Raw genomic sequence first — 26,174 nt, 5'->3', positions numbered from 1 at the left:
CGAGTTGAATTGATTCGATTATTTGGGTTGGATCGGTAGTCCTACCAATAACCCCAAAGAAACGTAAGAGCTGGGTAGTTGCACTGTTTATGGACCTAGTGTCCAGACTGACTACACCGACTAGGCCTTCGGTGATTATTTCTAGGATTTGGTGGCTTGTAACTACAAATATAATATCTAAAGTTCAACATTAGATATTGATAAGTAGATATTTCTAAAGTTATACTCCATGTTTATAATTTCATGTTATTCTTTGTGCCTTTCTTATGTGCTGACATTAATATTTGCCTTATCTATGAATGTGTTTTATATTTTAAAAACTTTAAATTGCCTGAATGGCATCACATCCTGTCTTCATTTCATTTGCCAAAGCAGAGCCAGCAATATTGTACCATGAAAACAACACATTAACAAGACCTTAAGCTGTCTGATTACACCATCAACAAAGGCAACCTCTGGAGCCATTGCTGCAACACTGTTAACTTCAGGCTACATGACAAACCTTAAAAGCAAAAGTAGGGTTCACATATGACTAAGATCCTGTCAGGTATTGCTTCGAATGTGTCCAAATATGGGTTCAAATGATAGCTGTTGAGTTTTGACAAAATAAGATGACTAATACAGATTAGCCTTTTAAGATTGTTTCTGGAATTCATCTGAGATGTTTATTGTTATCCATGTTTCATTCTGAACTCATCTTCTCACCTCAAGTCTTTCATTTCATTGCATTATTGAGCTCATCTTGAGCTATCCATCTAGCTTTGGCAAAGGAAATTGGAAAAGAAAAACATGAAAGGAGATCTTGAGCAGTGGGCAGTGCAGCATCAAAGCAGTCTTATAATCTAGATTTTGCCAGCTCTACCGGTGCACTCTGCAATGGAATAGTTCAATCATCAGAGAAGAAGAAATTACAGTGTGCAATATTAGCTAAACAATTGACCACGGATAAAATGGTGGAAAGCAACCTAATATAGTATAGTTTACTGATAGACCATGCCTATCTCTGGTGAAAATGCGGGTTAATTTCATTGCCACACAACAAGCACAGGAAAATGCAGGGTAATTTCAGTGAACTACTTCAGTGCCATGTAACACGTGTACAGGAAACTATCTAATTTTGTTGAATCGGTTCTTAAGGGATAGCAATCTGTAAAATCTTGTTTAACTAAGATTCAACTTTTTAAATTGATTTTGCTATTAAAGAACCAGTGTTATAAGAGGAAACATATAAATTATCCGGGTTTTTTAAAAATAATTAGCTATATTGTACCAAGTGACCGACACTTGCACGTATAAGAGTTGACAGATTTCCCTTTTCAATGAAAGGAAAAAGGAATGCCATAACAAAATTTTGGCATGAATAATAATTGGCGGGTCCTGAACAATCCTTATTATGCATGAAATAACTCATGAAGTCACTATTCAAATAATTTAGCAAAATATCTACAATTTCAGGTTTGCTTACCAATGGAGCTCCCTTGGCAGCTCTTTCAGCCAAGAAGGCACATGGCTTGAAAAATTCTCCATAAATTTTTGACCACTCCTCCAGTCTTGAATAAATGTACTTAGATCCAAGAGAGTCAGCCCAAAACATGATTCCTCCCCTGAGAAAAGTTAAAGGCAATTTATTCTATCAAGAAATTGATGAAAGTCTCAGAAGGATTAATGAAAACTTTGACAAGGTTACAAACAAACCTGTAAGGTGGGAATCCCATGCCCATCACGGCAGCAATGTCAATGTCTGCTGCTTTCACTACAATACCTTCAGCAAAAACCCGGCAGGCCTCATTCACCACTGGAAAGAATGTCATCTCCACAATGTCCTTCTCTGATAATTTTACAAACTGCATAGAAATATAGTCCCACAAATATGAGATAGAGAAAGACTGAGGGAAAGGAAAAGGGAAAGAGAGGGGGATAATTAGATTTTCCGTTCTTTATAATGCCAATATTAAGCAGCTTTCACTTCACGGTATTAGATGTGATCATATCACTAAGCTAAGTAAAATAGAAGTGAAACCAAATGCAACGGTTTCAAACACAGAGAAGACAGACCTTAGGGTCAATGGCTACACCTGAGATGCTCCTCGACTTCTCAATGTACTTATTTAGTTCAGGATCAGGATTAGCTTTGCGTTTGTCATCATACAAATAAAACCCTTTGCGAGTAGCTTCACCTGAAACAAAGTGGAACATGTTAACAAGATATGCCTGAAGATGTAATTTGTTTGTTAGCTAAGGCCCAACATTGAAAATCTACCTGCTCTCTTATCCTCTTGCATAATTGGAATAAGCATTGATTTATAGGTTCGCTCAGGAAAGCTCTCAATGAACTGCATACCAGTTGCAATTCCAACACCAAAACCAACCAGGTCAGCCAATCTGCATAAAAAGGAAAATTACTTAGTCCACTTCACTGACACAACAAAGTTCTTCACAGCAACTGCAAGTATAAAAATAACAAGCCATATTTTTCAAATAAATTAGGTACCTAAATGGGCCCATTGGCATTCCAAACTTGGTAATTACTTGGTCAATCCGATAAACATCAGTTCCCCGTTCAACAAGGAAAAGGCCTGCTTCTGTATATGGGAAGAACATCCTATTGACAGCAAAACCTGTGCAATTTCCTACAACGATTGGAGTCTTCTTTATTTTCTTCCCAACATCGAGCAAGTCAACAATTATTTGGGGAGATGTCTGCTTGGTACGAACAATTTCCAATAGTGGCATGACATGAGCTGGACTGCACCAGATAGAGATGTTGACAAATGAACCATCTAAGCAAGGAAACAGCAGAAGGAAGCAGAAAAACAGTAAGAATTGTACACAGGATAATACCTAAAGAAATGAGCCCCAACAATCCGATCCTGGGATTTGGTCCTCTCACCAATCAAGTTCAAATCAATAGTGGAAGTGTTACTTGCAAGTATGCAATGTGGAGGGCAGTATTTCTCAAGATCAGCAAAAATTTGTTGCTTCAAAGAAACATTCTCAATTACTGCCTGTTACAAGGATTATAATCAAAATGATGAATTTTAAATCTCCAAATAACAAATTGTAGGAAAGGCAAAAGTTAACACATATTCTAAACTACCTCAATGACCATGTCTACTTCTCTAAAGCTTTCATAGTCAAGAACACCCCTAAGCAGAGAGATGGTTTTTTCAAACTTTTCTTGAGTCATTTTCCCTTTCTTAACTCGGCTTTGCAGATTGGCTGAACAAAAAAGAAAAGGATCTCACAAACAAGCAACTTTCTAAAATTAAAACTACATAAAAATTGATATCAGAAAACAAAATAGATAATCCAGTCGTGATCTCACCTTTGACTCTACCAATCCCAGCCTCCAAGAACTTCTCATTCACTTCTTTCAGAATTACTGTATAATTGCTAAGAATCAATGCAGTTGCTATTCCAGAGCCCATTAAACCTCCACCAAGTATACCAACTTTCTTAACTTGTCTTGGCACCAGGCCTCTATCAGTAATTCCAGGAACCTATCCATTGATAAGAGATAAGTGTTTGCAAAAAAGGTAGCAAAGGTTAGGGGTAGCATCTGGGCTACCTTTAACAAAGGGCTGGAGCAATTGATACTTCGAAGAGTATGCTATGACATAACATAAGAGTCATTATATTAAACATCACACCGTTTCTAACATTAATAAATTGTAAGTCACAAGTTTGGGCTTTGAGTTACAAGTCAGATAACCTAATCCAAAAATAAATCAATTAATCGAAGCACCATGAACATTATTCATGAGAAAGATGCAGGATTTTAATAAAAAATTTGTTTTGGTATCAGACTATACGATATGAAAAGCAAAAATACTTTATCTTAGCTACCAAATAAAAAGCTGAAATATAAAAATCTAAAATCATCTATCTAATCAACATTCAATTGCAGGATCTAATAACTGTATACCAGATATGGAAAAAACTGGTTTCTAATAGTAATTATCCTTCGAACCTTTGATGTTCCACGCTGAGCAAAGAAGATATGGATCAAGCTTTTGCAGTTGTCAGATTTGAGAACTTCTTGGAAAGCTTCAACCTCCTGCCAATATCAGGAGTACCATTTGAAGTTGACTTTTAGCTGTAAACAAAAAGGTAAATGAAAAAGTATTCAAATGGTATTGGATAGGTAGAGACCTTCCACAGCCCTGCCGTAGGACCAGCAACAATACCCTCTTCAATAACATCAATACAAACCAAGGGGTGTTTGAGATTTGGAGCCTGCTTCTGAACCTGTGCTCTAGCAAAATTAAGTATTGTCCTTGCTTCCCCAAGGGACTCTATCTTATCAGTTTTATAAAGGCTAGCAACCCATGGTTTTCTTCGTGCCAAAATATCTAGTGCCCATCGACGTGCAGTGTTTACCAACTCATGAGATGAAACTACAGCATCAACAAGACCCAATCCAAGGGCCTCTTCACCTTTAACAGGCTTCGATGTCTATTTAAGGGAAAGATGAAGGGAAGAAGAAAATCTATGTTAATGAACGGAGATATTAATACAGTAACCATATCAAATCATACCAAGACAGATTTAAGCAAAAAGCTGATCTAACCACATACCAACATCATTTCAAGGCCCTTTGTGAGACCAACAAGTCGTGGAAGTCTCTGTGTTCCTGAGCCAATTTAGGAGCATGAGAACAATGATAGGATGAGAAGAAAAACCAGTTGCCCAAGGAACTAAACAGAATATAAATTATGTAATGGGCAACACAGCACATCACACAAACAATGATAGTTCGCCTCAATAACCAATATTTCATATATATAGATAACCAGCATAAACATGCTATTCAAATGAAAGAGTCATACCTCCAAACCCAGGAATTATTCCAAGTTGAAGTTCAGGCAGGCCTAATTGTGAAGTAGGGGTTGATATCCGTGCATGACATACCTGAAAGAGTGACATTTTAAGATATTTTCTTTCAAGGTAACGAAATAAGAGATTGTCTGAAGAAGTTCTATAATACTCACCATTGCAATCTCTAAACCCCCACCTAAGGCAAGGCCATCAATGGCGGCAACTGATGGTTTACTTGCAGCTGAAGTACAAAGAGTCAACATGGATCCATACAACTTTGAAATGCTTTCCAGTTTAAAAATAACTACAACCAAATAAGTACCTTCTAAAGTGTCGGTGAGAACCTCAACTGATATATAGCCAGGCTTTGGCTGCTGCACTGGAAAATACAACTAACCTTATCAATTTCAAGGTAGTGCAATATGAGAATATTTAAAAAAAAAAAGCAGTGTGCATACCATGTCCCCCTTGAATTCCACCAAAAGCCATAATATCAAAACCACCAGAAAATTTTCCATTTGCACCTGCTCAAAGGACAAAATACATTAGTATCTCAATCAACCAATTCCAGTTTTGGAAAATCACTAACAAAGGCAATATCTTTGGGGTAATCTCCTTGAACTTACCTGTAACAACAATTGCCTTCACATCGTCTCTTCGTAAGGCCTCATCATAACTCTCTTTTAAGCTTTGCAACACTGTAAGGAAGACACATAAAGGCAACAGATGAGATCAAACATGAAAAGTTAATTTTAAAATACTAAAAAAAAAAAAAGATAACGACACTAATTTTCAGGTGACCAAAATCACGGCCTGGCAGATGGCAAATTTGGGCAAATATACCAAGCAAAAGCGGGAGACAAACTGCATGTATTGATTCAGAATTGCATTTGAACCCCAATCGTGCTTAACATTTCTTTTTGTTATCTTTTGACTAAAATCTAACACACCTTTTCTCTATTACCGAAGTATTAGTAGATAATTCTTGAGTTTTCCTACAGCTTTATCTATTGTTATCTAATTCAACAATAAAAAAGAACCATCTTTTAAGTAGCATAGGTGAATTACTTTGGAGCAGACCTAAACACAAACACGTAAGACAAAACTAGTTCAACATTAATTGTTCCAAGTATCAGACCTCTAAAACTCTGATCTTTGTAAGAAAATGCATGTCAAGTTGACTAATACATCTGTTTTCCTCCGTAACTTACGATTATTTTGCTAATGAACCAAAAGATTTAAACTTTTGCCTAGAAATTCATTGGATGAAAAATAACAAAGAAATCCCAAAAGACTCCATAGCCAAAACTTGATTAAGAGGCATAACAAGAAGAGGGTAATTGCAAAAAAGAAAGACAAAAGTAGAGAAACGAAGAAGATCTGCAAAAGGGTTACCATCAAATGAAAGAGAATTGACTGGAGGATTGATGATTGTGATAACAGCAACTCCATCAGCTCCAACTTCCATCGTTGTTCTCCCCTTGTTCTTGCTGTCGCTCTCCATTTCCACTATTTCTTCGGCTATGATTGAAAATTTTTTTGATCAAATTTTGTACTCCAAAAAGCAAGCCAAATAATGGGTATTTGTATTGGGTGGTAACAACAATAAAAGAGGTCGTTGGGCGACAATTTGTTAAGGATGTGATGTGTAAGAACGGTGAAAAGTGGCGTTTGAAGAGGTTGTACGGTAATCAAAATCAGATTTACAGATTGCGAAGGAGATTTTAATCCAATTCCTCATCCTCACTCGCTATTAGTGGAGATTGCACACCACGCGAATCAAAATTGCATGAGAGAAGACAAAACAAATAATACAACTTGATAATTGAAGCTAAAAAAAAGTCAAAATAAAAATAAAAATTTTATGAAAATGGTGTTTGTTGGCCACGCTCCTTTTTTTGGAGTGGTTATAAGATTGAAATAGTAGAAAAATGAGAGTTATGGTTTTTCGATAATTTCAAAGTTTTACAACGGACAATGTGGTCGTTATATAGGGCCCGTAATCAAATCGAGCATGCTTTATTCGTTTATTTATTATTTTTTTTTTTCTACAGCTGTTTGGTTTTCCATTCTATTATATTAAAAAATTATTTTATTTATTTAAATTTGATTTATTTAAATGATAAAATAATTATATTTAATTCATTTAAATTAATCATATTTATTTATAAATATTAAATAAATATTTTTACTACGAATGTATAAATAAATGTATTTATTAATAACAAATAAATCATAATTAAATAAAATTTAATAAATAAAAATTAAATAAAAATTAATAATTAAAAATTAAATATAATTGTAAATAATTCGTAAAAAGCCTATTCACTTCCATTCTTGTTATTATCGCGTTTAATCTTGAACTGAATCCGAATGTGGGCGGTTTGACCCGAACCCGGATTGAATTTGCTATGATGGGCTTGACACGTGTTTTCTCCGGTGTTAGGCCTAATGGGTTCTGCTATCTAACTTCGACCCCGACGCCCAATGTCGGTTGCCCATTTTATAGTTGGGCCATTTTTCTTTTATAGGCCCGAACACTTAAAATAATTGGACCAAGATCAAATCATTTGATAAACTTACTTCTTAATCTAGGTTAGGCTTTAATTTCTTCTAAGATTTATGTTGATTCCAATCATTACATTATTTCGTTTAAATATAAAATAAATTTCTAAATCCTACTAAGTTAAAAATTGTAAATGTTTCTCTTGTATCTTTATATCTAAAATTAGAGACAATAATTCGAATTAAATTTGAATTGATTATTTTTAAATCATACAGATTCGAATATTTTAATTGTTAATAATTATTTTTAAGGTTAATTTTTTAGATTTTTGTCGGATTTGAATTGAATTGATTATATTTGTTGATTTTTTATACAAATTGAATTGGGTTGGATTTAATATAATTTTTTGGATTTCAATTAGTTTTATATATCCTCTAAACAAAATCCTTTCAAAACAAATAATGGAAAAGAATATAATTCCTTACATAAATGATGTTTATTTAATAAATTTTTTTATTGAGTCCTAGAGTTAATAATTTTAAAGCTAATTTCATCTGACAGAATCATTTTCCCCTACTAAAAAAAAAATGTTAAAAATTAAAAGTATTTAAAAACCAGTAAAATAAAAACAAACCAACAATACAATTACTGAGAGTAGTTAGATGTAAAAGATAAATTAATATTTATAAATTATTTTGATTTAAATAAAATTTAAATTTAATTTAATTATTATTAAGTAAAGTTTAAATTTAAATAATTTAATTTATTAATGAACTAAATTTGAATATTTTAATTTCAAATTCGAATAATTCGAATTCTAATTAATATTTTAAATTTTAATATATTTTTATTATTTTAATTACAAAATTATTATTTTACTTATATATATTAATTCAATTTTAAATTTAAATTTAAATATATAATTGAGTTCAAAATTAAATATATATTATTTTAAAAATTAAAAATTCAAATTAAATATAAATTATTTTAAAAATCAAAATTATTGTACCATGGCACGGCTCTATTAGACCATTTCTACTTACCAATCACGAATGCAATTTGCAAACAGAAAGAGAGAGGAAAAGTGAGTCTATTCTTTTTGTTTCTCTCTCTCTTTTTCTTTCCTTGTTTTTTATTTCTGCGGAAATTAATTTTATGTGGAAATTAAACAAAACGAAAAAAAAAAAGAAAGAAAAAACTCCTAAAAATGAGCACTGAAGAAGCAAAGAGAAGCATCAACGGAGCTCTGACGTTAAAACCGACAACCGACGAACGGAAGCCTTCTCTGCTGCTTTCGTCGGAGTCGGCTACTTCACCAGCCAAGAAAGTCATCATCAAAAGCGCCGACATGAAGGACGACATGCAAAAAGAAGCTGTCAATATAGCCATCTCCGTTAGTTCTCTTTCTTGAAGCTTCCATTTTTACTCGATTCGTTGTCGCTTTTTATGGTTTTGATTCGATTTCGTTTCTGGGTTTTCTTCATTGGATCTTGGTTTGTTGGTAACTATTATAAATTTGTTGACTTTGACTGTTTTTTTTCCTTCTTCTGGGGTTTTGATCAGGCATTTGAGAAGAACAATGTAGAGAAAGATGTAGCAGAGCACATAAAGAAGGAATTCGATAAGAGATATGGACCCACTTGGCATTGCATCGTTGGTCGCAATTTTGGTAACTCAATTTTCCATTTAGATTTTGATTTATTTATGCTCTATTTTTATTGTTATCAAAATTTCAATTCTAATGGCTTACAAATTCCTTTCTTTTAAGTGATGCTGTTCTTATTATTGAAATTGGAGGAGATCTAGGCTTAAATAAGATGTAATTTCCATGTGCATTGGCTGCTATCAATGCTATAGATGTTAGATTGGATTGTGTTGAGCTTAGGCCTTCTGTTTTTGGAGTGTAAGGTGGCTGTAGTTTTTCCATTATTATCGAATTTCTACGTTACGATCACAAATATTTTTAGTAGATTGATTGCTTTTGATTAGAGGGACTACTCCATCTTTAAGTCTCAAATTTTATCTGGTTATTCGATGAAGGACTAGTAACTTTTATGTTCAATCAAGGATCTCAGCTTTAGTAACACTGCTTTAAACAAATTCTTAACGCTATCCCTTACGCAATTCATAGGGGTAGTATGGCCATTGATTTCATAGAGGGGGTTTCATAATGGTTGAGTATGGCCATTGGCTATGCTTGGATTTGGTCAGATGGGCTAATATTCTTCAACGTGCTTAATTACCTATTTTATACCTCCAATGGCCATGTTACGGATTCTGTTTACATTTAGTTGATGGCATTAAGATTGGACCTCTATTTCATATTGTATGTCAGATGTAATATATGTTTTCTATTGAATAAGAAAGTGGTTAGAGCTTGGACACTTTCAGCTTGGAGGTCTCAAGCTCAAAAGTTTGGATTTGAGGGAGCAGAGGAGGGGTGGGCGGGATGATATTCTTGGATGGAATATGGCTACGTCCCTTTGAATAACCCAAGGCTAGTAGACCTCCATCGATACCAAAAGAAAAAAGTTTGGGTGCTAAAATGGAAGTGCAGAAGGAAAACTTTTGTATCTATTTATGCAGTAAAATGGAGTGCTGAATTTGAAATGGAGGTTCTTGCCTGTTGTCATACCTGACAATTGGTATTTACCTGATGATTATAGATGTATGAGTAATCCTCTTTTGACCATAACTTCAGTGAGATATATTATAAGCTGCTTAACCATTGGGACAAAATAAATTGATTTGTGTTCTGAATGAGTTTCAGCTGCCTTCAGTCTGTGACTACACCTTTTTGGATCATAAACCACCTATTTACTTGCATTATCAATCAGACGCTCATTAGTAAAAAAGCACAGTATATGAGTGATATGTATATTACATACATATGGAGCATGTAACAATACCATGTTAGAAATTAATTCAAGTAGAGCTATGGTCATTTGGTATGATTACAATCTACATTGGCATGCACCCTCTTCATCATATATGTTTATGTGGACAATATTCTCTAGATGACAAATCATAGTGCTACAATTTTGAAAGAGGCAGTTTTAACTCTTCTTAAATATCACCTAATTTCGTCTGCTACAATCTTGGGAATTCATTGGTTGTTTAACCAAATCATGTTCTCTTTGGGGCATTGTGCCTTCCTCATCCAGATTTTGTGGATTGTAAGCTAGATATTTGTAACCCTCACTGCAGACTGTCTCATGGTGGACAATCCGATATATTAATAATCTTGCGCTGATAGCGCTATACTCCCTTAGTTATTAGTTTCGTTAAACCTTTCAATGTTTCGTACTTAGGCTGTTTTCGCCAATCTCATTGGTCCTCGGTAATGTGCATCCATAAAGTACATAAATTTGCAGTTGTAATGCTTGTTCTATATACATAGATTAGAACCAAGAGTCAGCATAGAACTGCCTTTTTTTTTTTTTTTGTTGCTACATTTGCTATCATCTTGTTCTTATGTGAAAATTGTGTTCAAATTTCAAAATTATGTTGGATCAATATTCGTTTCATGCATTTTGGTGCAGGTTCATACGTAACGCATGAGACAAACCACTTTGTTTATTTCTATTTAGATCAGAAAGCAGTTTTGCTCTTCAAATCTGGTTAATCATGTTGTTATGTTGATGAAGAGTGGTGATCATGATGATGGTGAAATGAGAGGCTTTAACCTATGCTGGCTATGGTTTGCAACTGTATGTATTAATTGAAAACCTGGTTGTATGTGAATTCTGTGTCCCAAAATTCTTGTGCCTAACTTGTATATTTTATTACACCTGAACTTATATTTCTCATTATGTGATCAAGGCTCACTTCAGATTAATTTAGCCAATGTTAGGATGAAAGCTTTGTTAAGTGATTTTGTCAATGAGCTAAAATATTCTCATTCTTTTGTAGCCAAGAAGGGAAATAAAAGGAAAAAGAAAAATGCGAGGTTAAAAAAATTTGAAATTTAACTCAATTGGTTTACGCACTCGTATTTAAGAAGTGATATTTATTCAATTTAACAATTTAAAATACGATATAATAATATAATATATACATGATACAAAAATATCAAACCGAAATGATAGCTTAAAATTTTAATAATTATATATATGTTTAATAATAAAAAAATATAATTCATGTTTTTATGTTTATATAAATTATATGACGTATAAATATGAATTGTTCAAGTTTGTCATTCATCGTGTATCATATTCAAATCTTAACATTTAAAAAAAAATGATACTTTTTATTCCTTCTTTCTTTCCTGTTTCCCCCCATTTTTTATAGAATGAAAAGAACAGAAGCTTTGACTGCTGACTTTGATTTATTACAAACAAAGCATTATGTGTGAACAATCTTAAATTCTTGATAAATGAAGCATCACGTGAAAATACCGTATGCTTTGCCATTTTCAATTATGATACTGATACATAACGGCCCCAAGAGAAATGAAAATTTTGCAGCAGCCTATAGACCTACACAATCCATGTCATCGTCACTGGTATATATGATAAATCGTGATCATATTATATAAAATATTTTATTTATATTTTATTTTATATAAAAATTACGTATCATAATTTATATCGATATAAAAATATAAAATATAATTTTTAATTTTATTAAATTGATTTATAATTTTTTAAATTATAAATCATATTATTTTTATATCGTACTATCATTTTGTGTTTTAAATTATTAGATTATCAATTGCAACATCGTTTTATCATTAATTATATATGTTTAAAGGAGTTAAAAAAAAATTCTAATCAAGCCATAATCATCAAAATTGAATGTACATGCATAGCATGTGTTTGTTTTTGCTAAATTATTGTGAGTTTTCTTTTATTTAGATATCGTACACTCCTGAATCTTTGAATAGGATGGTCATGAAAGAAATTTTTTGATACGATAAAGGGAATTCCCAATTTTGGGAGGTTTAATTCCTTCCTTAATAGATCTTTTAAAATGTATTATTTTTTTATTGATTTAATACATTCATAATTTTATTTTCGAAAAATTTTTCACACAAATTGACAAATAAAAAACTTCCTATCCTTATTAATTGAATTAATCTTTATGTGTATAATTTGAAAGATTTTTTTTTTTTTTTTGTATTTAAGATTGGTAGAGATTACCTTTTAATCATTAAAATTAAAAGATTAATATTATAATAACGGATCATAAATTATTAAAAATAAAAAAAATTCGAAACCAAATCAACCTGATCATAAAATGACCGAATTTGAACACATCCATTTGTCAAATTTGAATAATAATTTTCCTTAATAGAATCTGAATTGCATTAGACACGTTAATGGGGGTTTCTCAACTAAGGTCCATTAAAGGGCATAAAAGTCAACTACCAGTATCCCGCGTCAACCCTGACGTCTGTACGTTGGACTGAAGAAATATCGCAAGGAAACTGGACTATCTACTCCAAACCCTCTTTACTTGAGAAACCCACAAGAACTTTCCTTCCTTGCCTCTCTTATTGTCCCAACAATTTCCTTTCCCTCTCCCCACTTTCTTTCCTTTTTATTCCTCCCAAACCAAACAGAGAAATCAAGCCCGAGCCGAGCTGACTCGAAAAAACTTCAAAGCCATGGGTGAGGACGCTGCTAGATCCATAGATCCCCCTGACTTCCCAACGGAAAACAACGGCAACTATGCGTTGAGTGGTAGAATCATGCTCAGCGCGATCGTCGTTTTGTTCTTCGTAGTGATTCTCATGTTCGCCTTCCATCTTTACGCTCGTTTTTACCTTCTCCGTGCCGCCCGCCGCCGTAGTTCCCGTAACGGCAGCCGCAATTCTCGGCGAACGCAGCTCGTCTTCTATATTGACCCGAACACTAATGCGGCCTCCGCCACAACGCGCGGTCTCGATGCGCGCGTGCTCAAGTCGCTCCCGGTTTTCACTTTCTCATCCACGACGCATCCGGATTCCGCCCTCGAATGCGCCGTTTGTTTGTCGGAATTCGAAGAAAACGAATCCGGTCGGGTCTTGCCCAAATGTAACCATAGTTTCCATTTAGAGTGTATAGATATGTGGTTTCATTCTCACTCCACGTGTCCTCTTTGTCGAACTCCCGTTGAAGAACCCGCACTCGTATCTGAGAATCCAAGAGATTTAGTTTTAACGATAAATGACCCGTCAGGAGTAGAGTCGGGATCGAATCAGAGCTCTGATTTATGTGCCACGTGTCAGCATGAGGAACAGGCAGGTACGTCGGCTGTTGCGTACCGGAGGAAGTTGTCGATTGAGGTTCCCAGGAGGAATACCGAAGGTTTTGAAGGTGAGTCAAGTGGGTGTGACTCAGGACCAAGTCAATCTTATAGATCGCCGATGAGTCGAATGCTGTCGTTTAAGAGGATATTGAGTAGAGACAGGAGAGGGAATGGGGCTAGTTCTTGTCCTTCCCCGATAAACGCGGGGAGTTGTGGGTCAATCAGTGTGTCTGAGTCGGATATCGAGCGAGGTGGTGACGAGGCTCGGCAAACTCATATCTGACTCGGGTTGTGTGTGACTCAGTAGATATTTGCAACGTGATTGAATTACCTCATCGAAGTGAAAAGACATTGCAATGAATTGAATGTACACGTTGATGAGCGGGAATATTTGTTCGTAAAATCGTGTGTGTAAATGAAATGAAATTTATTTATTTTTTGTTTTACTTGAGTTAAACCTTTTGTTTTATTAGAGATACAGTTGGTGTTTTTAATTTTATTTTATAAATTGTTTTTTAAATCAGAAATTATCAGGAAGCTTTTAGATTTCATTTAGGTGATAAAATGATACATATTTTTAAAAATATAATAAAAAATTAAAAATTAGACACTTGATAGTTTTCAAACTTATATAAAATTAAAAAAATATATTATTAAATATATAAAAATAAACTTTTTTAAATATAATTTAAATCATAAATACTTATCGATGATTTCATTGATAAAAGCAGAGTTTTCTTTTTAATAATCAAAATTTTTTTTTGTAAAAAATATTTTACAAAAAAAAAAATTCGGCTAACATTTGGAGTTTTTTTTTAGTGCCGTAAAGAATAAATTGTTGGCAAGAGAAGAAGAAACAAGTTTTTCCAGTCAAAAGTATTTGATATGAGCCACCAGTTTGACGTCAATTTCAAAGTGATGGTCAAAGCAGCCAACTCAGATCTTCTTTTTTATTTTGTCAATAATAATAATAATAATAATAATATTAATGGGTTGATGCCTTCGTGGTGGCGCAACTAAAGCTGTCTCCATTTGACCCAACCTAACTTAATTTCTTATTTACTATTCTTATAATAATTCCTCTTTGCTGTTGTCGTTTTCCTCATCTTCATTCTAGTTGGGAATCCTTGGATAACCATTCCTCACCTGTCCATTCATGAAAGTCACCATTTTTTTTTTAAGTAAGAAAGCCACCATCTCTTGACTGTGTAAAATTATTAGGAGTACAATAATTCGTATCATCATATTATATTTTACATTAAATATAATTTTAAATAAAATATAAATAATTTTGATAAAAATATAAATAAATTTATAAATTTATTATATATATTATATATAATATAATACGATTAATATATTTAAAATTAATTTATATTCAAATAATAAAATATAATATGACACGATTAATATAATTATATATAAATAATATGATTTATTTATTTATTTAAATAAAAATATTATTTAAATTAATATTTAAGCAAAAAAATTTTAAAATTAAATATTTATAATAATTTAAACATCAAAATGATATAATAAATATGATTATTAATTTATTTTTTAAATAAATTAAAATAATTTTTTAATTTTTTAATGTTATAAACAATAATATATCTTAAATGTATCATTACTGTTTGATATAAATACGATACAAATAATATTGTATCTTAAATATATTGACACGATAAAATTATAAAATACGATTACATTAAATTTATATTTAATATTTTTATATCATATTATCGTATCGTATTTAAAATTATCAGATTTTATTTTATAATTTCAATTGTGATATTTTAAAACTTCAAATTATGCATAGGAGCATTTAATTTAATAATAAATAGGTGTATTTCTTAATTAATATTTAAGTATCAATTTTTAATACTTTAGAATTAAAAACTAAAAATTTTCTTTAAAAATAGCAATCATAAAATCTGATTGAATTCTAAAAATTGCCGAATCAATCTAAAACGGAATTTGATGTAAGTTGACTAAAAAATTAAAAAAAAAATTGAAATGATTCAAACTCAGAGTAATCTGGATTCTAAGTAATTCAAACTCACAACCATAATATCATAATTAATTCAATCTAACTCATACAAATCAAAGTCCAAATAAATCGAATTTAAAATAACTAAAATTAAAATTAAATGAATAGAAGATCGTCCAAATTCAAAATTATCTGCACTAAGACAATTCAAACCCGAAATAAATTTGAATCGAAAAGCATAGTGAATCAAACTGATTAAAGTTAAAGGGGGAGCAGAAAATGCAGTGAAGGGCCCTCTCATTCCCTTCCCAGCAAATGCACTGCTTAAAGCTAAAGCTAGAGCTCAACCGCAACGCCTCAACCACGCCAAGTCTTTTGTTTTTCTACATGTTTAGTTGTATGTTTTTCTTCAGTGTGATTCACTTTCTGTTTATGAACGCGGTTTCTGCAATTTCTACAAAAAATTCGTACAGATTTTGTCTCTTACAATAAGTCAGAATCCAATGGATAAACTGATCAAACGTCACAAAAATTTAATACAAGAAAACACAAAGGGCTTTGCGTTTGAATTTTCATGCTTTTGGACACCACAGTAAGAAACCAAAGGAGGATAGATCAAGGGAAATCAAGAAAATACTGTTCTTATTTTCTTAGTTATTACTCTTATTTATAATTACTTACTTTTTTAGATTTAAATAATTTTATATCCAACGCCAACATATCAAACAAACACAAATATAAATGTAAGCTTGAAAGTTAAAAGGTATTTTTGTTGGTTTAAAAATACTTGAATGAAGCTATTTATATTTGAGGGAAGACGGACTCTAACCTTAAACGACTCGAGATTGATCTTTTAAGTTTGAGCTGAATTATTCGTAAATGATAAGTTAATATTCTCATATACCAATAAATAAGTTATTGAAATGGTTAAATTGATATAAAACTCAAGATTTTATATCAATTTTACATATCAATTTGATTAAAATGATCAAAATATTTTTATTTATCAATTAACGTATACTTTGAAAGAAAATTTTCATTTAATTTTTTGGATACTAAAATACTTTTAATAATTGGGATTCAAGATATTAGTATTTAATGGTTTAATCAAGTTGAGACGTTATATCAAATTTATTTTCAATTCATTTAATTAATCATTTTATCATGTTAACTCAAATTATAATTGGAAATTTGTCTTATTTGTCCAGTTTTGTGATTTTCACATACCATCAACATGTTTCGCTTAGTATTTTTAGAAAAAATGGTGGGTTAAGTGAGTTCCAAACTATGGGTCCTTTTCCAACTCCATTAACACGCCACATCCTTGACTTTTGGCCTTTTATGGTAGGAAAAGCCTTTGATTTTCCATTGAAAAAAAAAATGGTAGAAATAGAAAAGAGCCATAGACACGCAGCTGACGGAAACCGCCACGTTAAGGTTGCTTGGTTGATTGAAACAGAAATGGTCAAAATACCACATGGGATGGCAGACGAAACCTGTCTTCCACGTAATTCTTGCGTATCAAGACAATATTTTAGTTCAATGGAAACGCGTTTTTTTTTTTATTGATAAGTGGAGTTGATTTCTGTGGCAAATGATTGAGGTTTGTTGGGATGTAGAATTTTATTACAACATGAGAAACTTCACCAAATGCGTGGTTGTCTTTAGTGATTGAACACTATAATTTGAAAGTGTCTACCCTTGTATTTTTTTAGCTTAAGATGACAGACCGGAGTTTGCTAAAGGTTGAAGTGGAAAACATGTCAAACTTATTAGGCGAAAGGCTAAAATAGTAAAAAAAACATTTTAAAATTTTATTATTTTACATGAATAAGTACTTGCATTTTTATTACATTTAACTAAATTTTTGAACTTTAATTTACTTTAAAATAAACTCTTCATCTTTAATTTGTATCAAAATAAACCCTTAATATACATAAATTTTTTGTTTGAAATAATAATTTATTTGGATACAAATCAAATAATAAAAGGATACAAATTTATTTTAAAAAAATAAAATAGTTTAAAAACTTTTTTAATATTTTATCCTTTAGTTAAATATGTTTGTAAAATTTTAAAAAAATTATATAATGATGTATGAAAATCGAACTCACGAAACAAAAACGCAAGATTTTGTGATCGTATCAACAATTTTCAGATAAATATAGCATCGGCCAAGTTTTAATTTTCAACAGTGAACGAGAGCAAATGGCCACAGATCCAGCCCAGCACAATTACAACCCTAGTCCACGTTCATGCCGAATGAAACCTGTTCTTAACAGTTCAAAGATGAACAATTTCACCAGAACCTACACCAGTATAAACAAATCAATGAAAAGTTCATTAGAAGAGTGGAAAATATCAACCGGTGGCCAAAGATTTGTTTCAATTTCAAACTGCACTCTGGTAAGAAGAAATCTAAAGCATTCTTCTGTCTTGCTGTCTTCGATAATCGAATGAAACAGATTGATGTTATTACAAGGCGTTGTGACTGATAAAGTACATCCTAAGAATAAGTTACAACAATATTACAATGGAGAGCTAACATCGTCAATTGACCTAAAACTATGGTGAAGTCTTCTGAGCTATTCAGCTGAAGTGTTGAATTGCTGCAACAAGTCGGGATCTTCGTCTCCTCTTGCCTTCAGGAGTGCACCTTACAACACCAAATTTTCCAAGCTTCGCAGAGAATTTGCAATTTGGTTGTGATGACAATTTTGTTGATCCATAATCTGAATCTGAATTGACAGATACACATTTCTCTGGTGAAGATTTAGTCCTATCACCTTTTGTGGGTGATTTACTCAAGGGCGATTTACCTCTCTTTTTGGGCCTTTGAAGTTGAGTTTCCACCCTTCTCTTGTCGTGTTTGAGGAGCCGAACATGGAACGGATTTACAGCTGTATAACAAACACATTCATCATGACCTTCACTTCTATCCAAATCAACATCTCCATTGTTCACCTGTATGACAATGTTAATAGTAACCTTGTTAGTGCATTAGCAATGAGAAGTGCCTCCCTTTTGTTATATTTCACCGGCTAATTCCTTTAAGATATTAAACTCTTGGTCCTTTTTTCAACAACAGAAAACCATAATGAAGTTTTGTGTCAGAAATTTACTACAACAATTTAACTAAATTACTTCTAGATGAAGAGAAACTGACTGATGAAATTTACTTAAAAATGAGAAAAAAGAAATACCAATTGGAGAAGTGCTGAAAAGGTTCGAGCAACATCATGCTTTTCTTGGCCCTTCACAACTTCACCGAATGGCATGGCATTTCCATTTTCAGCTTCATGTGACAGTTTGTCAAGAATTCTTTCACCGTACTCGTGAATATCAAATGGAGGATGTGAATCCTATTAAAAACAAAAGGCATCCTTAGTTTAAATTGCCAGGAAAAAAGTATAACATAGAAGAGCAATAATAGTGATGAAAGATTAGTGGTTATAATAATGTAAAACCCAAAAGGAATTTAAGACATGGAATTGAAGCTCAATTCATTTACCTGCTCTTCCAAGTTATGCTCAATTTTCTGTTTCCATGATGAAACTCGAGCAACCAATTCAGTTTGCATCTCGCTTTCAGCTATATTGGCAAGCAGAGCATCCTGCACAACGAAATACATGTAATATATTCAAGCAACAATCTGGCACTGCAAAGTTTATTGCCAGGCTTTACCTAACTTGCTGCAATTGGTTGTCACTACTTTCGGTAACAGCACTCAGAGATCTGAGCTCTTCAAGTAAGATGGAAGAGGAAAGAGAAACCAAATATAAAGGCGAAATATAAAGGTGTCGAAAGCATAATTACATAAATAACTAAAACGTGTAAAAGATAATCAAGCATCCCTATTCTTTAAACAGGTCACAACTTTTTGATGGACTAAATCAGGCATCCAAGCCAATAGAACACAACCAATAATGCTTGTCTTTTTTTTTTTTGAAACTAAAAAGGAAATGTAGGTTAGCAAAACAAATACATTAAGTACCTTGTTAGACAAATAAAAAAAAAACTAACATTTTTTCTCTCTCTTTTTAAGAGAACTTTTCATCTCAATGGTAAAACCAAAGAATATGGTCCTCCATAGAGCAGAATGGCATCATTGGATCTATGTTCCACCAGAGATGGTAGGAAGCATCCATTGTGTGCTTATTGTAAATGTAAAGACAAAGTATGCTTACTAGGTGAGAGCGGCAGAGATCTTCCAAGCTTGCTTGAGAATATGGATCTCCATTGTCAAACATTTCATTGATTACAAATTTGGCATCGCCATCTTCATGCTATGAAAAGATCAATGAATGAGCAACAACAGAAAATCTCATACTTTCTAGTGGGTAAATATAATAAATGATGATATCACTCATATGCTAACCTTTTCATTCTGAAAAGGTAAATCTTCATCCGTATGCATATTCTCTGCCACATCAAAATCAGGTTCACCAAAATCAATGTTCTCACTATGGTATCCATTATCTTCATTGCCATCTTCGAAATTAGCATACTTATCAGCAACTCCATTTCCCCAACCAGTTAGTAATTGCCGAAGCTGAAATAAGCAAACATGTTTTACAAGCCAAGCATGCATCGGGTTCACCTAAGTACAACTTTTTAGGGTTGAGCATCATGCTGGGCAGTCCTAATCCTAGGATCACATATCACCCATACATGATCGGTCCTTAAAATTTTGGACTGTGGACCGATCCATCAGCAGACCACCTATGCAACATCGATCCAGTGCGATCCAGATTGCCCGTAGATTTAAAAACTTTTCAAAATATAAAATTAAAATAATAACTTTACAATTTCATAAATAAAATTGCTCACCCACAAACTTTAGGATACGTACCTTTTCATATAATGGAGGAGACTTAGACTCCCTTTGCCTTTTGAATGCACTCTGCCGCCTCTCCCACATTTCTGTAAGTTCTGGACTAACGGTACCATGCAATCTAGCGAGTGGAAATAAAGTAGTTATAGGAATACTCTTGGCAGAATTTGCCCCATTCCTTCTAAAAGCTTTTACTGCTTGTGAAGAAAAATCAAAAGAAGCCAGTATTAGGTACTGACCAAAATTATATAACTAGAAAAAAACCTGTAAGAACAACTTAAATACCTTTTCTGAAAGGCCTCACTTTCAAGTTTCCAGGTTCATGGGGATTCAGAGGTTTCCATGGATCATTTTCATCATCATCTGAATCATCTAAGTCTCTAGGTTCTGAATACCTATCATCCGCATCAAATTCATGATCTGCATTTCCAAAATTATCAGCAGCAGGATGATTGGGCCCCATATTACAGTCATTAACACCAAAACTGCAATCAACTTTAGGAGATTGATTAACATTAGCATTCGTATTTTTTCCAAGAGTTGTTTTATGTGCAGTCCCCCCTGAACGCCATGTGGGAGACTGAAAGCTCTTGTGCCTTGAACTGCCCGTATAAGTGCCATATTCTCCTTTACCAGCTTCACCCTTCAAATAATCGTCAACGGCTACTGCATCACATGGATCTAATAAAATAAAATCCTGGTAGAGATCATTTGTTGCCAACTGCACCACCAAAAACCAATCAGAGAGTTAGGCTGCATAGTTAGTCAAACTTCATCATTTACTATTGAGTGAAGCAACTGGAATACCAGATAGGACTCTAATTCACTGCCATCACCCGAAGTGTCTAAGCAATCACCTTCAAGAACAACTAAATTTGCAGGGGGCTTCACAAAGTGATTCAACAAAGTGTCTTTGTTGGCTGAACTATCTAAGCTAATCTTTTCTTCCACTGCAAATATAAGCTCTTTTCGGCTAATACCAGCAGTATAATTCCATTACAATGAAAAAAAAAAAAAAAAGAGGTCAGTGGTTTAAGGGTACCTGGGATGTCATCCAGGCCCCAAAATTGATCATTGTCTTCATCTAAAGAAGCATGCGAAGCACTTTGTTCAGACTGGATTGACGCGCCTTCTGGTTGATCCTGTTGCCTGTTCAAATGCATATACCATTTTTTGAGGAGCAACCCTTACTGACAGAATATAACAATGTCCAAATAACACAAAAACAAAGACAATAGGGTAAAAAAAGCCCTCGAACTAAATTCAATAATCATCTAAGACCTTTTTTATTCAATCAATTAAACCCTCAAACATTTCTTTTCATTAATTGAGCCAAAAAATGATTAATTGTTTCTGTTCAATTGAGGATTTAATTGAGTGAAAATTAATGTATAAAGATTCAATTAAATGAAAATAAATGTTTACTGGTCTGATTGATTTGAAACAAAAGATTTAGGAGTTGATTGATTATAATAAAATATAAGTAGCTTAAATAATTATTAAATTGTTGTTCGAAGGTTGACCCTTAAACCAAAAACAAAATAAAAGAGAAAAACAATCCTAAAAGATGAAAAATAAAGAAATGGGTAAAAGAAAAGGAAAAAAAAACCTCTTTTGAGAAAGAAACTCCAAAGCATGCAAAACCAAGTTGTATAGATACTCTACTTTCCGGCTATACACCTGAACCGAACCCTGAAGCAGCAATGCAGCTACATAGAACAATATATAAATTAATTAAAAAAAGCCCATAAGGACAAAATATAAAATCTCTTTGTTTGGGTAAATTGGAAATTAGGGCAAAACCTTCAGCGAAATTCACTGGGTTATATCCGTCATCGCCTTGGGACCCAGTAATTTCACCGGAGCAAATCTTCAAGAGATAGTCTTCAAGTTTTTTGGCAAGATCGACTTCCCAATTGGCTTCCAAATCACGCTCCGGCTGGACTCTGTGGAACTTCGCAAATTCACCACCGCCGGAATCCACGTCGCTTTGATGGTGGTTAGTCATCTTCTTCTATAGTTATGTTTTAGCTTTGCGTCGTTTTGGTGTTGTTGGCGACTTGAATTCATTTGGGAGATCCAGGGTTTTCGAGTCGTGGGCAAAATTGGGAGTTTTACTGTTTGCCTGTTGAGAAAATTTGGAGAGAAAAGAAGGGAAAGTAAGGAACTTTAGGGTTTCGTTTTGCAGCATAGGCCGGTGGATATGGCGAAGAGAGAAACAGAGAGAGATTTCAAAATCTTTCGACGGACAGCTTTCCCGCTTTGTCAACGAGTGGCGTTCTTGTTTCACTAGAACTAGAAAGAGAGCGTTGGGCTGGGTTTTATAGATTAGGGCTAACTGGCCCAATTCTCAGTAGGAATAGAAAAAAAAAAAAAATGAAAAGTAATTCAAAATTATAGTGTTTCATTAGGACCAAATTGATTTTAAATTTTGATAAAAAAAAAAAATCGAACTTAATTATATATTTTTATTAATTTTATATATTTTAAATTTTTATAAAATAAAAATAATTATTTTATATTTAAATCTATTTAAATATGTTAAAAATTATATTAAAATAATATAAAAAAACATAAAAATTAAATTTAAAAGCTATTAATCCAATCGATAAAATTCAGTTTTGATTAAATTTTATAAAAATTCGATTTGAATTGTGATTAAATTTTAAAAATTTATAATTTTATATATTATCTTAAAAATCAAATTAAATCTATTATAATTTAAATTATTATCACTTTTAATTCTCAGCACCACGGGTTATTAGATTTTTTTTTCTTTTTTTTTAAAGCCGAAATTCATATTTTTAAGAAACCCAACATCTCATTATTATTATTATTATTATTATTATTATTATTATTGTTATTGTTATTGTTATTATTATTATTATTACTACGATGGATTACCGTATTTTCAGATTTTGCTTAAGTTATTTTTTTTTTTTGCATGAATAAATTTTTTTCTATGAGATTTAAATTCTTTATTTGGATATATTGTTATTGATTTTTTTATAATTTTTAATGCAAAAGAGTAAAATCATTAAAAGAATAAAAGATTTTAAATGTTCAAAAAAAATTACATAATTTTGAACATAAAAAAAGAAAAAGAAGAAGAAAATGGAACGAAAAAGTTGTTAATCATCTTCATGTTTTAATTCTCTATAGTCCAGGAATCATGCCAGGAGTGTAGGGCACCCCAGACTGAGGGATCCAGTCGCCACCACGTAAGAACACGCCAGCGGTGAATTGCTGGGCCTGAGCTTCATTGATTTTCTTGATACCACTCCATTTAACCCTGTTGGTCTGAACTGCACCAGGGCCCCTGTTGCCAAACTCAGCATAGAATAAAGTGTCAAGGGCGAAGTCACCATTCCAGGGCAACCATCCCTCAGGGTCAATGATGTCGTCCAATTGTGATTGCATGACGATGGTCCTGGAGAATTCCTTCCATGGGCGGCCAAGGTATGCTCGGTTCTTGTTCTTCACAGGGAGGTAATCTGGGGCACCGGAGATGGTGCAGTTTTGGAGAACAAGGGCTGAGACCTCACGGCGTTCGATCCTTCCTTGAGCGGTGACGATGCATTGCTGGTTATCCAAAGGCTTCCTGACGATGATTTTGCAGTTCTGAAAGACAGTAGCGGAATCACCGAAGATGAAGTCGATGGTTCCAGAGATGGTACAGTCCCTGTAGTATTGGCGATGGCTGTGGGCGTACAAGGTGTCTTGGTAGCCATCCATTTGGCAGTCGTAGAAGATGGATTGATCGCTTTGGACACGAAGTGCTACAGCTTGGTGCTTGATGGCTCCAGCAGTGTTCTCAAATCTAACGCCCTTGGCCATGAATTTTTCACCAACAATACCTGTAAGATTCAAAAGCAAATACTTTATATCTTGTTTTATTTCTGGGAAATGCTTAATAGATATCAAAATAATATATTACTAACCAACTGTTGCAGTCTTGAATGTGCCAGTTCCATCAACATAGTTCAAGCGACCGGTGATGATGGTCTTGATTGGTCCATCTCCAATGAACATAACATTGCTCATGCTCTTGTTGACAAGCACTTGCTCGTTGTAAACTCCAGCCTTAATGTAAATAACAAATGTAGTGGGATTATTCTTGGGGACTTCTTTCAGGGCCTCGTTGATGCTGGAGTATTTGCCACTTCTATCCTTAGCAACAACAACATTAGGCTTAATGGTGGCTGGAGTGTGCTGAAGGAGCAAGCGCTGCTTTGAGCTGACCCATGAAGGGAATCCATCCTTAGACAAGAGCCTGCGTTCGGCGCCAGTAGTGTCAATGTGGGGTACATTTGGAATGTTGAGATTGTTGAGGATTGAAGATATCTCAGAAACCATGGCCAAACCATTGCTGGTAAGCTCCTGAGAAGTTTTCAAAAGTGCTTTCATCTTTGTTTCAGCTTCACCGGTTGTGTTCATGAATCCATCCAAGCAAGTTTGTTGGTATGTGATGGCACCACCAAGCCAAATCTTGAGGTTTTCAACGTATTCATCGAGTTTGCTAATGTCGAATGCTCCCATTTGATCGAAAGACTTCTTAAGATCATCAATGGCATAATCCATGAGCTCATTGCAATTATCAAGAGCCTGACGGGCCATTGGGTCATTGGCTACCTCTTTCACGGTGCTTGAATTGGCAATTACTTTCTCGATTTCACTGATAGCGGCTTGGAAGCCAACCCTGATAAGCTCCTTAGGATCGGTGGTGTTGGCAGATGAAAGGCTTTTTTCACACGATTCTTTGTAATCAGTAGGTTGGCAAATTGCTTTGACCGCCTTGGTAGAAGTCGATATCTCACTAGTACCAGTAGCGCCACCACCGTTATCACTTCCACCACCGCTTCGGTTAACACCAACCGCCACAGCCACCACCATGGCCACCAAGAACACCGAACAAATACTGATAACTGCAACGTTTTGTCCCATTTTCGAACAAGTTTCTTCTTTTTCTTTGATAAAAACAAGCAAACAGAGCTGTTGGGGCTCTTATTCTTTATTAGATATTGCCCCTTTGGCTCTGGTTTGAGAAAGCTCTCCCTCAGATGGGTTATATATACAATGGGGAGAGGGAGGGAACCCGAGAAAATGACGCCAAACTAGCTTTTTTCTGTTCAAAATTCGTAAGGCTGTGAGAGCCCGACAGACGAGAGGGTTTGTTAACGTTATTTGGTCTTTTTCCTTCCAAAAATCTTGGGATTTGGCGGAAATGATTGGTGAGTTTACATCCTTTTTTTTGTTCATCGTCTAAAACGGGTTTTAAGGCTTATTTTTTTGCTGGAATGGAAGTTTGAAGCCTTCTAATATAAAAGCTAAAAGCCTAAAACTACATATGTTCATCAAGAATAAGCAGATAATATATGATAGTTAGAGATGACAACGGCCGAGCCGAGCCGAGATAGCTTTTTATCGTTTCGATTTGATTTTATAAATATTTGAATTTAATTTAATTTAATATTAAAATATTATTTTTATATTTAATCTAATTCAATCAATATTTGTATAAAAAGATTTGAGATTAATAAAATATTATTTTTTAAAATATAAATATAAAATTAAATAAATATAAAAAATATAATTAAATAAATAATAATAAAAAAATTTTATATCTAACCTTAAAAAAAAATTCAAACTCAACTTAAAACCCGATTTAGAAAAAAAAAAAAAAAAAAAAACCGATCCTTTGCATTGTTGATTTTAGAGAAATTATCACTCCACTTAAGAGATGTCCTTATTTATGACTTATATTTAGGTGTCAAGTGCAGCTCAATTTATCTTTT

The 26,174-nt window shown here is 33.3% G+C and overlaps 4 protein-coding genes and 1 pseudogene across 5 annotated transcripts; 2 read left to right on the top strand and 3 right to left on the bottom strand.

Annotated features, from left to right (window-relative positions):
• Positions 1-386: 386 nt before the first annotated feature.
• LOC111292937 (peroxisomal fatty acid beta-oxidation multifunctional protein MFP2-like) lies at positions 387-6,377 on the bottom strand. Its single transcript, XM_022885591.2, has 18 exons — positions 6,214-6,377; positions 5,445-5,516; positions 5,277-5,342; positions 5,141-5,197; positions 4,992-5,059; positions 4,830-4,911; positions 4,578-4,633; positions 4,153-4,455; positions 3,971-4,057; positions 3,326-3,500; positions 3,098-3,219; positions 2,842-3,005; positions 2,492-2,746; positions 2,261-2,382; positions 2,056-2,177; positions 1,696-1,844; positions 1,466-1,604; positions 387-871 (listed from the first exon to the last, which is right to left on the bottom strand). The coding sequence occupies exons 1-18, from the start codon at positions 6,320-6,322 to the stop codon at positions 836-838; spliced, it is 2,184 nt and encodes a 727-aa protein (XP_022741326.2). The 5' UTR covers positions 6,323-6,377; the 3' UTR covers positions 387-835.
• Positions 6,378-8,378: 2,001 nt separating this feature from the next.
• Positions 8,379-11,162, top strand: LOC111292952 (uncharacterized). The gene is made up of 3 exons (XM_022885623.2): positions 8,379-8,717; positions 8,888-8,993; positions 10,867-11,162. Exons 1-3 carry the CDS (start codon positions 8,532-8,534, stop codon positions 10,947-10,949), a joined length of 375 nt encoding a protein of 124 aa, XP_022741358.2. The 5' UTR covers positions 8,379-8,531; the 3' UTR covers positions 10,950-11,162.
• Positions 11,163-12,651: 1,489 nt separating this feature from the next.
• On the top strand, positions 12,652-14,001 carry LOC111292944 (RING-H2 finger protein ATL2 pseudogene; annotated as a pseudogene). The gene has a single exon (XR_016328524.1). The product of XR_016328524.1 is annotated as an RING-H2 finger protein ATL2 pseudogene (transcript).
• Positions 14,002-17,914: 3,913 nt separating this feature from the next.
• Positions 17,915-22,670, bottom strand: HEB2 (condensin-2 complex subunit H2-like protein). The gene is made up of 11 exons (XM_022893305.2): positions 22,183-22,670; positions 21,989-22,088; positions 21,422-21,528; positions 21,187-21,329; positions 20,665-21,100; positions 20,398-20,573; positions 19,924-20,097; positions 19,733-19,831; positions 19,057-19,158; positions 18,749-18,907; positions 17,915-18,509 (listed from the first exon to the last, which is right to left on the bottom strand). The coding sequence occupies exons 1-11, from the start codon at positions 22,385-22,387 to the stop codon at positions 18,135-18,137; spliced, it is 2,076 nt and encodes a 691-aa protein (XP_022749040.2). The 5' UTR covers positions 22,388-22,670; the 3' UTR covers positions 17,915-18,134.
• Positions 22,671-23,416: 746 nt separating this feature from the next.
• On the bottom strand, positions 23,417-25,421 carry LOC111298579 (putative pectinesterase/pectinesterase inhibitor 21). Its single transcript, XM_022893307.2, has 2 exons — positions 24,321-25,421; positions 23,417-24,236 (listed from the first exon to the last, which is right to left on the bottom strand). Exons 1-2 carry the CDS (start codon positions 25,321-25,323, stop codon positions 23,536-23,538), a joined length of 1,704 nt encoding a protein of 567 aa, XP_022749042.2. The 5' UTR covers positions 25,324-25,421; the 3' UTR covers positions 23,417-23,535.
• Between the last annotated feature and the right edge of the window lie 753 nt (positions 25,422-26,174).

Source organism: Durio zibethinus, chromosome 16 (assembly GCF_047325235.1).
Source record: "Durio zibethinus cultivar Kanyao isolate XHJ-2024 chromosome 16, ASM4732523v1, whole genome shotgun sequence".
Lineage (NCBI taxonomy): Eukaryota > Viridiplantae > Streptophyta > Magnoliopsida > Malvales > Malvaceae > Durio > Durio zibethinus.
This window is presented reverse-complemented; position numbering and strand designations above follow the sequence as displayed.